Raw genomic sequence first — 17,173 nt, 5'->3', positions numbered from 1 at the left:
CTCAATATTCATTATTCTAAACTATAGTGTGTTGTAATTATGATATACAAAATATGTATTTTCTATGTATTTTAGAAATTATTAATTATATATATTTTTTTAAGAACTTCATATGTCTTCAATATTCAAAGAAGAAACGTGTTTTCAGAAAATTAAATCAATGAAAACAAAGAACATGCAATTCAAAGAAAATGAAATGACGGTTACAGTAAATTAATATATTGTAGTATAGTAGTCATAGATTGAGTTCACAGAAATGCGATAATAATTACAATACACAAAGAGTGTACAATTATAAACAATAATTTCTTCAGAGATATTAATTTTACGTTACGTTTCTAAGTGTCGCGCGGTTACTTTTCACCTCTTGGTAGATAAATCTTGAGTTTTGAATTTCCCGCAATAAAAATTTGTTATAGTTCATTTTATTCAAAGTATAATAAGTGTCTCACTTTAAAATTACATATATACTTTATTTCTAAATGATATTGCGATCCTAAATAACAATAATTTCGATACAAAAGCAAACATAGAAATGTATCAATATCCCTCAAGACGTTAATTTATAAAAATCATGAAATGTATGTATCGATTATCATGAAACATTGAAATATGTAATACATAAATTATTTATTAGACGCATTCCTATAACGTACGATTATTTCTACGATTTTAGAGTACCTTGCCATAATAGTACAACATACCTTTATTAATTGACCCACATTTGACCCTGTTGAATACCTAGCTTCCGTCAAGAAATCCAAGGAAAATCAACTTTTCGAGGCACCGAACGCTCCCCTTTAATTCGAAAGCAGCCGAAGCGCGACGCGTAGAGAAATTCAGCGTATGATTTTCCCTCGACATTATGCGATAACGTCAGCGCGGATTAGGTCGCATCGATTAGGCAGCGAACAAACGTTTCGTATTAAATTAATTTCGTCGAGTTGCCCACGGCTCCGAGTGGAAACCGAGAATCCGTTTCGGCCTCTCCATGAAAAGAGTCCATCCATCTCGTATAACGATCCGGGTCTCGTATTCAATATTCTAATTAATGCACTCGCATTTGATTCGTGTAAATATCGTTCGCGTGTTTACTTAAACGCGAACGTGTGCTCGACGCGTGTGCACGTGGACATGACTATGGGAGCGAGCTGGTAGAAACGTCGCTCGTCTACGCCTCCCGATGCGGCAATCAGTATCGCTTGCGAATAAATATCATTACACGAATGTCAGCGAAACGCGGAAACGCTTCCATCGGTGGCGTCCGGTTTATCGAGTTTCAACGAACGTATTAATCACCCCGGCAAGATGATTGCCGCGCGAAAGACTCGCGTTCGACGCGCTACGTTAATTAAATTCGCTTTTTATCGACGGCGCCGATAAAACGGTTCGACGTCCATATACACGTTGGAATATATGTATATGTACTTCGCACGAGCGACGCGATCGCGAAGGCGTCTCGAGACAAAACCGATCGCGGGGAATTTTCTTATCGTTTCGCGACGATTGTTCTAATTAATCGAGAACAGCGACGGCACACCTGGCGGACAATTACAATTGACGATAATCGCTCTTGTCGCGGCACAATAGCGTAGATAGATGGATGTATCGACTTCGATTTACTGGAGACCGGATGCGACGTATGTATTGATTTATTGTTTTGTAAGATGGAGATTCTTGGAGATAGAAAATTTCTTGTTCTGTGTTTCGTAATATTTATGGATATTACGAGTTTAATTTTAATTCCATTTCATGATAAGATAAACGAGACATATTTGAAAAATAACGATTAATTTTGATTTTTAGAGTAGTTTATTTAACAGTAAGAATTATTAAATTATTCTTAGTGTTTCTAACGAGTCGATCAACTTTCTTGTGTTACATAATTTGTTCGATTCAAAAAAATAAGATTGAATTTAACCATTCTCTCTTCTTCTTTTAGACGGTGTCTCCAAATTTCATCTCGTCTTGGACTCCACGCAACTACACTAAACCCCTGATGGTCCCCTAATTGCTCTGTATATCTACGCTTTGATTATACGCTCTAATCACTCACGCAACACGTGTTTTCCAATGCAGAAGGGATTTCCCCGTGTACCGAGAGGCGTTTCACGTAACATTACGAAATCTAGCAATAATCTATCGTCAATACACTGCGAATGTCCGCAAATTCATATTTCTGTAGACGTAGATAACGAAATGTTAAAATAAAAGTATCTCTTATCTTCTAAACACTGTAACGAATATTTTAATATTGATATTTTATACATTTTTGATTTTCTGCGCTTCCTTATACATTTCTTTTCATATTTACAGTTGCTATAAACGCATAAATATTTGTTCATAGAACACGTTTCTCACTTCGCATACGACTAGACGCATTATTTACCGCTGCCAACGTGCGGAGGATTTTCGATACCATCGTATTTATTTAAGGATTCTTCTCGCGTTTTCTTAAAGTATGATATCTCGAAAATATTCCCTGCAAATTTCAAGTTAATCCGATGAATAGTTTCCGAGATATCTTAAAAATAAAGGCAATGACACTTGGTGCCGAAGGAAATACGAAACACGCTTCTTATTAAAAGATTTTCAAGATTTTCTCTTCTTACTTTATAATGTAAATTAACGATCGGTGGCCGCCGTTCTGTAAATTTTCATAAAGAAAAGAAGAAAAAGCAACGATTAATTACCAGATTAAATATTAAACAAACGGTTTTTGTTTGTCGAAGTAAATGAACGATCCACCGATCTGATATACCATGATATACCATTTCGTTAAGAAACATCAAAAACACGGCTCCTCGGTGTAAAAGGCCTTAAAGATGTCCACGCTTGCACCTTATATTGCTTTCAAACGTAAAGAACGAGGAAAAGCTACGGCGGAAGGTGGACAGCGTGGTTCGAGAAGTCCAACTTTAGATCTAGGTCGGTCCACGACGGAACATGAAGGATCACCCGACCTGGACGCCGGGTAAAGTCAAAAGGACTCGAAAGATAGATTGTGATGGCGGCCAGTTCCTGCGTTGGCGTTTCTATTTCGACCTTCCTAGGAAACGGACGTTTCATACGTTACGACTTGATAAGTTCCGAAGGATCGTTGGCACTTTAACATACAAGCAAAGGAACAGCTTACTACAGTAAAGGCTGGATGAATGCGAGAAAATCGGGACATAAACATTGCATCTATCCAGTCGAGGTTTCTATTCTGTGTTTATTTACATAGAAATGTAAATTTGACTCGAGTGTAGATTTGAATCGAGTGTAAAAAAGGATAGAGAGTGAAAGAGAAAGAGGTCCGAGGAAAAAAAGCTTAGGATCATATTAAAAGGTTAGGAAAATAAGGTTAGAAAAAAGATTAGGATCGTATTACACTACAAGGGGGACCTTTTTTACTATAAATGCAGTGTCCCAAAAATATTGAAGGTTCTTGAAAAGGGTGGTTCGGGAGGTGATTTGAAACAAGTTTTTCCTTAGCGAAAATATTGTCCGAGGCTTCGTTAAGGAGATATTAAAAGAAAAGTCCGAACAAGAGCGCGAGTATCCCGTGGCGCCCGTGGAGCGCCCGCAGTAGAATAGCCCCGCGCTAGACAGTCACAGTACCACAGGTTACGCGCTAACAGCCGCAGTAGAATAGGCCCGCCCTAGACAGCCACAGTAGCATAGACTCTGCGCTACAGTCATTAATATTAGGTCGTCCCATAAATTCATGCCACTTATTTTTCTGTTACTCGAATTAATATACGAAAGATACCCTTTAGCGTAATTTCTCTCGTTTTACAATATTTTCCCACGTTTCTGACGTCATTATACAGTCACTATAAAATTTCTGTAGTTTTTTCATTTAACTGTTTCCACTGCGAGTTTCAGTGTGTCTTGACAATGTCTTTGACAACATCGAGTGAGAATATGTCCCGCAGTTTTCGTGCGTTCTTGCAAGAATTGCTTAGCAGTCAAACGGTTAAATATTGCCTCATCCTACAGAACGAACTTATAGGACGACCTAATACTTAATCATTACGTCATCGTTACTCGAACCACCGCGAATCTAAACATTCTTCTCTCTAAATTTCCTCAATTATTTAAACATCGCCACGAACTGTCTGGAGAGCGACACCAAGGCGCCCCTTAACGTGAGTATCGTGATGAGGGCAGTGACGATTATGGAAACCACCCGGCTATGACGAGCCTTGTAGTATTCTTCCATCGTGGAATAATTAAGGCCGGTACATTGCGAGGCCATTCCAATCACGAAGCAGGCGATGCCCAAGAAGTTGTGGCCGAATTTGATGATCACCGGTCGGATCAATTTTCGTAGTTTCGCAGCGACGAGGACCGGATAACCGCAGATGGTCAGGAAGATCGTGATGGCCAACGAGGCGATACCCAGTTTCGCGTGAATGGTGCTGAAATGAATGTTCTTCTTCGCTCGATACATCACCACCACACCACCGATGATGCAGATCAGCCCTAGGACCTGGAGAATCCAGTGGATGTGGCTCTTGGCACGACGCGACAGAAAGTTCGTCAAGATGCTTTCACCAGCCAGGACGACAATGGCCTCTGACATCAGTAGAACGTACTGAAAGGGGTAAGATCGAGTCCGTCAGAAGGGGTTGGAAGTTCGGAGTCGTTTGGCCAAGTCGTTAGAACTTCTTTGGCCACCTCGGTTACCCTCTGTCTCCCTCCTAGGGGAGAGAGTCGCGCGGTCATTCTTGAAATTCGATCTTTCGCGAGGCGTTCAGACTGAATCTGCGTGTGTGTATAGGTGCGTCCAAGTGTGTAAGTGGAAAATAAATGGAGCAATTTGAATCGCGTGCAATCGTCTCGAACTGCGGAGGAGACTCTTGGGCAAGGTTGCGCGAACTTCCTCGCCCTGAGAGTATTCCCTTCACCTTTTTCTTCCGTTCCCGCGACCAATCGAGCTTCCTCAACGCTTTGACCACCCAAACTTTCTCATGCCACGGATTTCTTAACCTCTTTCAGACCTGAATTATAAGTCAACCCTGTTCGGGTTGACTTGGACTAAAATTGGCATGGAAGAAATCAAATTAATTCTTAGAAACAAAATATATGAACGACTTCGAGAAACATTAAAAGTGTGAAAGAATGAAATAATGAAATTTAGTAGAATGAAATAATTTCTACATATTTAAACTGCATTATTACTCATCAGAAGCGTACTAAATACGATGCAACATTTTCGGAGGCAGCGCAAAATTAAACATTTTTCATTCCGGGCTGGGTTAGCTTTTTAGTAGGTACGACAATATTGAACGCTGTATTTAATAATTTAATCAAATCCATCGAGAGTTGGTGAATAATAATACCGTTCAAATAAAAATTATTTCATACTTTTCCAAGGTTATATTCTTTTTCCAAGAATTATCTCATGCGTCCTCGATTGTGAACGCCAGGTCTGAAAGGGTTGAAGAAATTTTCATTTATTTAGCTTGCGGTTTATTGTTAGTATACATACCCCTAACGTGCAGAGGGTGACGTGAAGATCTATAACTTCGAAGGACTTTGCCGTGTAGGACAGAAGGAACGCCGTCATACATATAATGAGTATATGGTTAACGACATCGATTGCAGTAACGCATATACTATACACGCTTCGTTTCGACTGCGGCCTGTCGAAATCTATGGAAGTATTCGAGGCACTCGTCGACGGTTCGGACACCTTTATGTCATTCAACATATACGCCGGTAGATCCTTCATCTCTCTGATTCGCCTAAAATTTCAAAAATCAAAATGTTGTCCTAAACTTGCAGTATCGAACAGTATTTTCAATCTTTCGACTCTTAGATCCGAGTCGTAATTGTCTATATTTAATTTTTCAAGCAGAACCACCGGAGAAATTCGATTACTTTATGTAGATAGAATGGAGAATTCTAATGATCATATTTGGGTCACAAATATTTCTATTGTATAAATATTACTGTACTAATACCACACCAATGATTCATTACCAAAATAATGCTACCGAGATTCCAATAACGGAGTCCCCTGTTAGCAAAGTGTCGTTATCGTCCTGAACAAACAATATTCGATTCAAAGCACAGAAATATTAACCATAAAAAAATTCAAGAATCACTTTCTAAATCTCAAAATTGCCCGCCTGTTAACATTTCCCCTCCGTTTCCTTATTTTTCCACCATTCGGTTGCTGATAAATACGTTTACCAACGGTCGAAAGGACAGATGTCTCGACGGTAACCTTCTTAGGCTCGGTAAGGAGAATCCCAAACGAAACGCCTCGGCACTTACGTGCCGGCGTGATTACATGTAGGGGCGCGGTGGTACCGACCTCTTTAAAATCGGGCCACTGATCACAAGAAACGGAAACGAGTCCGTTGATCCCGCGGTCCGAAGGAAACGAAAATGTAAAAGGCGTGGAACCAAGGGGCGGACGGACTCGTCCCGAACTGTGTTCCGTGCGATGCGAACAAGCGTCCCGTGAAAATCGCAATTAAGAGGAGCGCCAACTTGCGAGTTGGAATGAATGCTAGTACTTAGGAAGCTCTTTTTCTCGCTGGTGAACGTTTGATAGAAAATATTGCCGTGTGAATTAAATGTACGGACTTAGGGCACGTATTTCTGCCAATTTTTGTAACAATATGACGATTCATTGAGACGTTGTAACTGCAGAATAAAAATTATGGTATAATTATGTTATACATTGTAAAATAGTATGTGTTATTTGTGTATGTTGCTTGAAATCTGTGCAGGGTCACGAGTGTCAATTTAAACAAAAATATATGGTCAATTACAGTCAAGTATTCTACTAATATAGGTATTCTAATGTATAATAATAATAATAATAATAGTAAATTATAGTATGGTTATATAGTACAAATTTACTTCGATGCCACTATTTATTATAATTATAAGAAAAGAATAATGGAGATAATAAAAGATAATAAAAGAAAAATGAAACAAGTACATAAAACACAAAAATATAGTCTATCTAGAGAGTAAAGATCTGTTTGCTTTATTTTACTCCCCGTTTCTTTCATTTTTGTTACAACGCAACCGGTAATAATTTATCATAATCGATCATAAGTGTTTGTTGAAATATATTTTGACGATTTCAAGTAAAATTTCAATGGAGGTCCACACAGAAAGCTGGGAAACGGTCAGACTTTGAAAGGTTCGTATATTTATGGGACAGAGTACATACGTCTCGCTGTCCGAAGTTGGATTTGTCTCGCAGGAAGAACGAAATTTTGAAAAAAGACACGTTTCGTTCCCCGTACATGATATTTTCGTTTCCTTCGGTACGTCGGAATCTGTTCGGTCAAATTGAAGACAGTAAATAAAATAAACAAGCTTCCTTCCGGCCGAAAGACGGAGGTCGCGCGACTGCCGCGCATCCACGTTTGCGTTTACTTGGATTTATTTTGTCCACAATATAGTTCGTTAGCGCGCTTCCTTCGGCCCTGCTTTCCTCGTCGTTGAAACGCGAGAGCGCGAGCCTGTGTCCGTGACGGCGCATCGCGAAATCGTTATTCAATAAATAATTGCAGTAATTATCGCGGCCGCTCGCGCTATCGGTTATTCCCGTTGAGACTTTACGAACTCCTTATCTCGTTCGACGGTGACAGAAAAGGGGAAATTACTTATGTAACGAATAAAAGATAAACAGCTTCTATATTCGTTGGAGGAAGCTAGTAATATGCCATCACCGAGTTGTTTTTAAATTAACTTTCAATAGTTTATTGTACGTTAATTAACTTCTGTTACACGGCTGTTGTAGTCTAGATCCCATTCATTCTATTATTTTTTTAGACTAATCAGTCTAACGAATAAACTTTTCATTGGGGAAAATGTATTTGATTAATTTGAAATTTGTTAAATTTATCTTTGGGCATGAAGAAACTTTTTTTAGTTTGTTTTTCAAGGGTTTTGATACTGGAAACAGAATATATAATAACAAAGAACAAATAATAATAACATTAGAATTATTGAGGGAAGTATTTGATTAGTATGAATCTATCAAGTGTAACATTTATTAAATTAAATGATATTACAACTTTATACAGATGTAACGTTTAATATATAAGATAAATAATAGTGTCACAACTATCAAGTCAAGAATTTAATTTCTACGAATCACAGGGTGTCCCAAAAATGTTGGAGGTCATTGAAAAGGGTGGTTCGTGGAGTGATTTGAAACAAATTTTTCCTTAGCGAAAATTGCGAGTACGCAAGTGGCTTGACGTGCATCGAAGGACGGAGACAGGTGTTCGAAGTGTTTTCCGCCTATTTCAATCATTCGACATGTTTCCTCATTCAAATTCACATATGTTCTAGGATTTTAGGTTTTCCTCGTACTTCCCAACAGGAGAAACTTACATAATAATTGCTGCTACGGAAACATCTGAGGTTTTACAATACAACAAAGCAACAGTCGAAAAATCGATTTAAAAAAAATACCACCTTATAGAGAATGACAAAACGAAACTTTTTTATACGTACAGTTTGTTCATACGACGTTTAGTTTCAGTGATAAAAATTGAAAACTTAGGAGGCCTTTTTCCTGAGATCTCGTAATGATCTGATCTTGTTGCTGTTGTCTTAAGGAAAATTGAATTTTAAAAAAAATATCGTCTTATAGAGAATGACAAAACGAAACTTTTCTATATTTACAGTTTGTTCATACGACGTTTACTTTCAGAGATAAAAATTGTAAACATAAAAGACCTTTTTCCTGAAATTCAATTCTTCCAACGAACTTCTAACTTTCCAATTTTTACTTTCGAAACGAAGCGTCCTATGGACAAACTGCAAATGTAAACAAGCTTCAGCCCGTCATCCCCTATATGCTGATATTTTTTAAACGTGCGTGTCTTTCACAGCGAAGGGTTTAAAGTACACCGTACCAGTGAAACCTGTCCCATTTAGCTTTACGGGACAAAACAAAAGAATGTCGAAGAAACACAACCGAAATTTCGCGAAATTCCAAAGGGTGGACTCGTTAACTCACCAAACAACTCGTTTCGCCCCGCGTAATCACGGTGTGCACTTTTTAAATTGCGTCCGGGGCTGTTTTCGCTTCCGCGGAGACAAAGTTGTTTCGCGGGGTTCTGCGGCGCGTGCACTGACGCCAATCCCGACGAGATTACTGTTCGTACTATTTGAGGAAATCACGAATCGACCGGCACAGTCACGCAATATTGGAAGAAATCTGTTTTTTTTTTTTCCTCCCGGTTGCATGAGCCGCGGCAGATAATTGAAACGCGTCGTGTCGGCGATCACGTGACCGCCCCGACGCGAGGCGCTCATTAATTAAAGACAGAGCCACGGATACGTGACACCGATAATCAGACGTCACTTTTACGGGCGCGTACGTGGACGGGCGGTGGGCCTGGTTCGATATTTAGCGATACCTCCGGAACGTCCATTTTATTTGTGGATAAACGTCGGATTGAAATGTGAGCTGCAAAAATGTATAACGGAAATGTAATCCATCTTCAACGGTGATATATAATCTTGTTTACCTTGTAATGGTTTAATAGGATTTCTTTATTTTTTTATATTCATTTCCACGGAAAAAAAATTAAAAATTAGTTCGAAGCTTAGTAGATACTTCAATAAACTTATTTCTAGATACTTCAGGAAAGGAAATTGAGCGAGCGTCGAGATTAATTTGAGCTGTAAATATACATGAAAATTACATTTTTCAAATGGTGATATATGATGTCAATTATTTTGAATTGGCTCAATGTACTTTCGTTTTATTTTTTGTATTCACTTGCATTGAAGAAATTTAAAATTAATTCGAAGTTTATTGGATATTTCAGTTAACGTTTCTCGAGGTACTTCGAGCATCAATTTGAGTGAACAACGTTTTAAAACTGTGAAGGAAGATTAGAATAAACGTTGGAATAAATTTATACTGAAAGATGATCAGAAAATACTCTTTTTCAATAGCGATAATATTTCTTATTATTTTACATTCAATTGCACTGAAGAATATCAAAATATTTTTTTCAACGAATCGCTCGTAAAAACACTCTTTAAAATTTCTAAGAAAAATTAAACGTATCGAGTGTATATTTCATAGATATATAAAAGCATATAAATGAATAATGAAATATCAATTTATAAAATGGAAGCTCTCTAACTTTTCATTTCAGAACGAACAATTCCAAGCTTCCATTGAAGATTATATTTTCTACAAAAATTAACATATTTCTACAAAACAAATTACCAAAAAAATATTATTCAAAGCATTGCACTTTCACACGAATGATTTGTGTTAGACGTTAAATGTTTACAGACACGATTGGTGGATATCCGCAGATTCGATTTAAAAAGCGTAGTTTTCACCAAAGATCTCACCGGAAATCAAATTACTTTTACACGCGCGTGATTTGTCCTCCGTAAGTTCGACTGCGTCAGGTGCGCAGTCAGAATCCCTCCCGCTGTTCGACATTTCCCATGCAAATCGGATGCAATTTCATCAAATCGGATTATTGAATTTAGATTCGATTGATCCGGAATAGAATTAAACGAAAAGTTCGTCGCGCTTTAATTGAGATTAATCCGTGTTCTTTCGTCGGAATCGCTCCGACGGAATATGATCGAAATCTTGAATAATGACGTTTGTTGTATTCGCCGGGCAATTTATTTAAATTTAATTTCCGCATTGATTTAATTATTTGTATCGCCGATTCGAACGTGAACGTATTTATTATTATATTTCTAATTAGGAGAAGACGGATTGAAAATACGAATTTGCTTCCTAATTTGAATGTTATTAAATTTAGTTTACTATGGAATTTAAACGAAAACGTTCAATTTTATGATTTATTGCACCAGCGAAAATTTCAAGCTTCGAATTAATTCGATGTATTAACCGACGGAGATGTATTTATTATTATATTTCTATTTAGAATTAGGTGAGAAACTTTGATCCTAATATAAATCCCATTTCGTTAGTTTTATTTTATTGAAGAATTTAAATGAAAAAGTTTAATGTTACTATCTATAAAATGTTCAAGTATGTGTTTAAAAGGTGGAAGTAACGTCTCTTCGAACACGAGAATGTTTAAAAAGAAAGATCACATATAAAATGTTAAAAATTCGATACTCCTTTCTGCATCCTGTTAAAATGTAACATTTTAAGTGCTCTAAAATATTCAATCGATGTAGGGAATATTAACGAGAGAATAACGATTTCTGCGGAGAATGCTTGAGCACACCTAACAGACGTGAAACTTAAAATGCATATTTCTCGAAACTGGTTCATTTAAACCGATGAATACGTTTTTCCAGAAATTACTCGTTCCATTGACTTCGAGTAATAAATGTAAATTCACGACATTTGAAATGTCTCTATCTTTCAGGAAATCATCGAAGAAAATGGCTTGCAATTTTATCTTACCCAATTTACATAGCCTTTCTCTTAATTATTTTTTATTGCAAGAATAGTTAATAGAGACTTCGATAGGACTTGTATATATGTATCATGCAAGCTTCGCGAGTTCTCTTTTCTCGTTTCTTACGTATTTTTACGCAGATGTAATATCGTTTTTCTTAAAAAAAAAAAAAAAACACACATGTCGAATTGAGTAACCTCCTCCTTTTCGAAGTCGGTTAATAATATATATAGTATTTTATTTTATTTTTATTATATTTTATTTTACTTTATATAGTAAATATTATTATTTATTTTCATCTTCCAAGATGTCAGTGGGAAGCGTTATCAATTATTTCTGAAAAACGACCGAATTTCGTTCGAGGCATCCCGGAGAACTGACTCGCGAGGTCAAGTGGGTTAAACGGATCAATATTTTTAAAAATCCGTACGTGCAACGATAGTGACATTTATCAAAGTCTTATCTCGGCAAACATTTAAAAACTCTTATCTGAAATGAGTTAAAATTCCTGTCCAGATATATTCCGAGTGACGAGTGAAAGATAAATACGTTATTACACTTTTCTTCCGTCATTTCCTTATTCATTAATTAAAAGCGATTATTTGAACTGTAGAATGAAATATTTCGCGTTGAACAAATGAAGATTCCACTGCAAATTTTCGTGGTCTGTAGAATTAGGGAAATCCACCCCAATGTAACGTAGCGAGAGGACACTTGGACTTTCTATGTATTTATACGATTTACTAAACTATATAACTGTAATAATAATATGTGTGAAATATTCATACTAGACAGTCTGCATCATTAAAAAGAGATCCCCAGTATTAATACTTTCTTTTAATCCTGATAGTAATTTTATTCAATAATGTTATTACAGTATAATTTTAAACCGAGAACACGTATTTAAAAGAACTCACTATTTGGAACAGAAGTGAATTGAAAAGAAACTTGTTGTTAACGTTTGTTACAAAATTTCGATGATGCCAGACAGCGTTGGTCGTTCAATAGAAATTTAATCTGCCTCTACAAAAATATTTTGTTCACGTTCGATGTGCGAGAGAACAGCGGGATTCAAAATCGAATCAGGGATTGCAATTTTTTTTTATCATTATTCTTTTTTTGTTCGCTGTTATTGGACTTTAATCTTCGAGCGATTAAAGCAGACTATAGTCGAGTATTTACATACATATTGCACTTTCCCGTCAATCTGAGATAAGCCGGGCATTCGAAGATACAATAAATATCGAAAATATCGAAATTGAACAATAAAAATGCTTTTTAAAGTGGACAGATTACGTACTGTATCTTCGGTGCATTATTCGGAGTCTGTAACCGTCAGCCTTACAAAAGAAACGTTTAATAACGAATAATAACAAATATCAAAATGGTTTTTTGTGATAAAATAGAACCTGTGTAATAAATCGAAATTATAATGTACCATCGTGCTGCGATACGTCTTTTCCATACGATATCCAATCGCAGCAACGAAAACATGAAAATACACTTCTCAAACAAATAACCATTATCAATTCCATGACAGAAGGTAATAACAATATTTCTACCTCTTAATTTCTTATACGTGAAACTTGACATCAACTACACGTCAATTTTCCAGATTGAAAATTACACGTTTCCATTTCGAAGATGTCGGAACACGCGCATCGTTTAAAATTTCCGCACGTCGGTAATTACGTTAAGGATTCTCGTCCTTGATTGATCATTACTATTTTATTTTGATTCAATCAGCTCGGAGCTCAACGCGTTCAACCTGCACGCGTGCTGTACACGCGTAATTTATTTAGTAGTAATTGAACTAATTACGAAACAGGATTATACCAACGGCAACTCGCTAAAAAAAAAAAAAATGAAAACAACGTATCTACGAAAATCCGGCTAACGAATATGAATTAATTCAACGCGGACAGCGTTATTTAGCTCCGCTCATATTCGCCGTGCCTGAAAAATATCTACACGCGTTGTTTGAAAACGCGCGACGCGTTAATTTGCGACGTACACGCGTGTTTTTGTTTCGTGCCGTATTTTCAATCGTACATCTATTTACTTATGTATTCGATTTTGTTATTCCGACTATCAGCCGGAGTAATCTCGCAACGACACCAATTTATGTATTCCTCTAGAATTTGTTAGAGTTAATTGGCAGACACTGTTGTTCGTACGAAACGTATCGATGTCGAGTTGTGTCGCACCGTGTTGTAATAAGAGGAATTGTTACAATTCAACCGTTACGTGAAAATCATTCAATGGTGATTACGTAAATGAAGCAATTATTTACACGTTTCTATGGCATCGTTGCATTCATTTATAATGGAGAATTTTGCGTACTGCTTTTCGCCTATATTTTAATGTGACCAAATGAAACGATTCTTGGAGCGCAGAATATATCTCTGACTTTACTCTATATAATTAAAATATTTGATGGGGTATGAATAATGTCTTTCGTGTTTTAAATGAAAACATTACTATAATTTATTTATTATTGAAAATTCTGCGTACTGCTTCTCGCTTATATTTCAATGAGGCAAAATAGAACGATTTTTGGAGCACAGAATATCTCCTATTTTTTTAATTAAAATATTTCGAGGTATAACTAACATCTTTAATTTGCTAAATAAAGATAATATCATAGTTTATAATGTAGAATTCTGCGTATTGCTTTTCACTCACATTTTAAAACGACATTCTTCTCGATTGAACGATGAATATAGCACGAACTGTCTCGAAAATGTTCATCGAAAAGTCAGTGGTAATTGTTAAATTAAATTGCGATAGTGTCTAAATGGTAAATATTCTATCGTATCGCCATGCATACGAAACAGTCGATGAATGCAATTCCCGGACGCGGAACGAGCACAGCGATAAGTTTGCAACCGGAACGGGTCCAAGGTGGACGTTTGTTGGGATCCGTAAGGAACTGTACACTTTGAGCTACCAGAACTCGACCAAATGACCGCTACAGAAATCTATTGTGAACAACTGGACCGATTGAAATCAGCATTGAAGACAAAACGGTCGGTCCCGCTCGACAGAAGGAGATCCTTTTCCTTCAGGACAACGCGTGACTGTACGTCGCACAGAGAACGTTGCAGAAACCCCGAAGAATTCTGCCGAGAAGAAATGACTCGGTCAGCCAATTCTACGCGTATTGCTCCAATAAACTTTGTCCTCGTCGCTATCACGTTTCCAGAAGTCTACATCGACGCGGAACGTTTTATTTATTATCGAACAGGAACGAAAGTCTACGTACATCGCTTCTCTCCACAAACAGCGATATAATATTATTATAGATCTGGGAATAAGATTTGCCAGATTTTTATTATTATTATTCGATCGCAGTCAGGGCGCAGTGAGAACAGTAATTCGGCACTGAATGGGTCGAATTGTCATGACTCTGCTATTTTCTTGTTTTCCATTGATATCCCGAAGTGCTCGAAATGATATTTGATTTGACGGAATTGATACTATCGCAAAACTATCGTGTTCGGCATGGTAATGGATAAAGTTCGTATCGGGCAATTTATTCTATAAATAAAGCTCAATAGGAGACAATACTGTATCTGACAACGCTCTGTGTTATTGTTTCAAGCGATTCAAAGACAAGAATTTCTGTCGCATAATCAGCGATTGTTGGGAATCTGAAGGGAATATTAACCCTTAAATGGACGATTTTTTTTTTCCTAGTTGTCAAAATTACAAAAAAAATAAAAGAAGGTCAATTTTATCTGTGATGTTTAGTATGTTGTTTAAAAACAACATTGTCCATTTAAGGGTTAATAACAATGAGACGATTTTAATGATTCATCCATCGTCGTCGTTTTCTAAGTAAACGTGCACTTTCTGCACAAAATATTGGTGAATGTATTCCTAGGTATATCAAAGGGTTTCGTAAGAGAGCCTTAGGAATTTTGCTTTTATAATGTTGCTTGAACAAGTATTGTATATTCCATGTGTGTCTTGTTAATAAACAAAATCCCAGCCCTTTAAATATATTATATAAATTATATAAATTGAGTACATTGTATGTCATCTGTTTGATTAAAGAACGAGTACCTTAAAGCTTCTTCTAGGAGAGTCTTTATTTATTGATATATCTAAAAGCAGCAAGATATTACCAATTCAGTATGCAGAGATCGTAGGTTACTGTATACACACATATTCACTTTTCGATACAAGGGCACAAGCTTGATCTGACTATATGTATGTTACTGCATGATGCCATAGATATAGTACTCTATTCATTATAGCTTACACCGCTCAGTACTTAACCGTAGATATGATTGACTGGGCATTAATAACAGAATTCGTGTTACCGAATGTATCACACTTGATTCAAATGGTAACTTTTCGTCATTCGAGCCTGCTGGTCTGACGTAGACAATAATGCCTTTAAAATTCGACGTTACGTTAAATAGTCTTGTTGCTATCCAGGTAATTCTAAACAAATTTCAGAAAGGGTCTTTAGAATTTTGTTTCGTAATTAATTTCAATTCTATTGAAAGTACAATTCATTTTCGATATTTATTCAAAAGAAAAGTAATACAACAAAGAATGGAAATTTTAATTTGGAGAACATTTTCCGAAACGAACACAAGAAATATTTAAAATCATAAAATTCGTCTAAGGTTATTAACATTCTAAGGCATAGCGACAGATAAAGTTGCGTAACGATTATCATTGATATTCACAATTAACCGATACCGGATTCAGGTAAGCCCAATACGACACGATCAGTATCCATCGTCTAATCGCGCAATCGCGCCTTTCCTCACGTAGAGATAACGATTTTGATTTCTCAAAGTCAATTAATTTTTATCGTTACGTTCAATGGCATCGCACGCGATAAAGCGTTATCTCAAAATCAGAAATTACTTGCTTGCCCTCTCCGTCCGGTGTCCTCTTCGACGCGTAATGAAATTGAGGGTGGTAGGTAGGGTGGCGAAGAAAAGGATAGGAAGTAGAATTAATTAGCGGAGTCGTCGGTGTAGAGGTTTATCAATTTTAATTACCCGGCTTAGCGAACTCTTAATTAGGGACAGTGAGAGTTATAATTATCGCCTACGGAACACGATTTACCTTTATCGCTGAGTAAATGCAACAACTGAATTTCCAGAATGCACCCTGACGCACGACTACTCGAACGGCGAATCGAGGGCACAAAAGCGATTGAAACAGGCGATACAAACGCGTGCCTCGTTTGAGTTTCTTCCGGAGTTATGATCAGCGGCGTAGAGAAGGAGCAGTGGAGGCGAAAACCCACCCCTTGTTTATTTTAATGAAGTGATATATTTTTTTAACCGACTTTTTTTATTATACATATGATGTACGTTTTGTAATTGTACAAAGCTCTTCTTTCGCCCAATTCTAGTATCATAAATAAATTTCTGTCTGCAGCACTGAAAATTAAAATTTCTCTCCTTTCTCAAAATCTACCAAATCCTCGATCTAATATTCATTACAGTGAAGCTAAATCTCAACCTGATGACCATCGCAATGTAATTGTGCAAAGCTCTTCTTTTGCCTAATTCTAGTATCATAAATAAATTTCTGTCTACAGCCCTGAAAATTAAAATTTCTCTCCTTTCTCAAAATCTTCCAAATCCTCAATCTAATATTCATTACAGTGGACCTAAATCTCAACCTGGTAAACATGGCAATGTAATTGTGCAAAGCTCTTCTTTTGCCTAATTCTAATTCCTAGTATCATAAATAAATTTCTGTCTGCAGCCCTGAAAATTAAAATTTCTCTCCTTTCTCAAAATCTTCCAAAT

At 36.7% G+C, this 17,173-nt stretch overlaps 1 protein-coding gene across 3 annotated transcripts; it reads right to left on the bottom strand.

Moving 5' to 3' along the window:
- Window positions 1-1,793: 1,793 nt before the first annotated feature.
- Window positions 1,794-9,155, bottom strand: LOC128892888 (probable transmembrane reductase CYB561D1). 3 transcript variants are annotated; one of them, XM_054153520.1, is made up of 4 exons: window positions 8,990-9,155; window positions 8,482-8,579; window positions 5,480-5,735; window positions 1,794-4,582 (listed from the first exon to the last, which is right to left on the bottom strand). In XM_054153520.1, the coding sequence occupies exons 2-4, from the start codon at window positions 8,490-8,492 to the stop codon at window positions 4,079-4,081; spliced, it is 771 nt and encodes a 256-aa protein (XP_054009495.1). In that variant the 5' UTR covers window positions 8,493-8,579; window positions 8,990-9,155; the 3' UTR covers window positions 1,794-4,078. The 3 variants fall into 3 exon arrangements, with proteins under 3 accessions (XP_054009495.1, XP_054009494.1, XP_054009496.1); XM_054153519.1 differs by lacking the exon at window positions 8,990-9,155 and adding an exon at window positions 8,886-8,938; XM_054153521.1 differs by lacking the exon at window positions 8,482-8,579 and having other exon boundaries at window positions 8,990-9,152.
- Between the last annotated feature and the right edge of the window lie 8,018 nt (window positions 9,156-17,173).

The sequence above is a fragment of the Hylaeus anthracinus genome, unplaced genomic scaffold (assembly GCF_026225885.1).
Source record: "Hylaeus anthracinus isolate JK02 unplaced genomic scaffold, UHH_iyHylAnth1.0_haploid 2, whole genome shotgun sequence".
Classification (NCBI taxonomy): Eukaryota; Metazoa; Arthropoda; class Insecta; order Hymenoptera; family Colletidae; genus Hylaeus; species Hylaeus anthracinus.
Note: the sequence above shows the minus strand (reverse complement) of the source record. Positions and strands in the feature narration are given on the sequence as shown.

What these genes read in the sequence shown, in the direction of transcription:
- LOC128892888 (XM_054153519.1), bottom strand. An exon ending in AAACGTCGTATGAACAAACT is followed by an intron (nt 5,736 to 8,481) that starts GTACGTATAAAA and finishes TTGAAATTTTAG; the next exon opens with GCGAATCAGAGAGATGAAGG. An exon ending in TCACCCTCTGCACGTTAGGG is followed by an intron (nt 4,583 to 5,479) that starts GTATGTATACTA and finishes TACCCCTTTCAG; the next exon opens with TACGTTCTACTGATGTCAGA.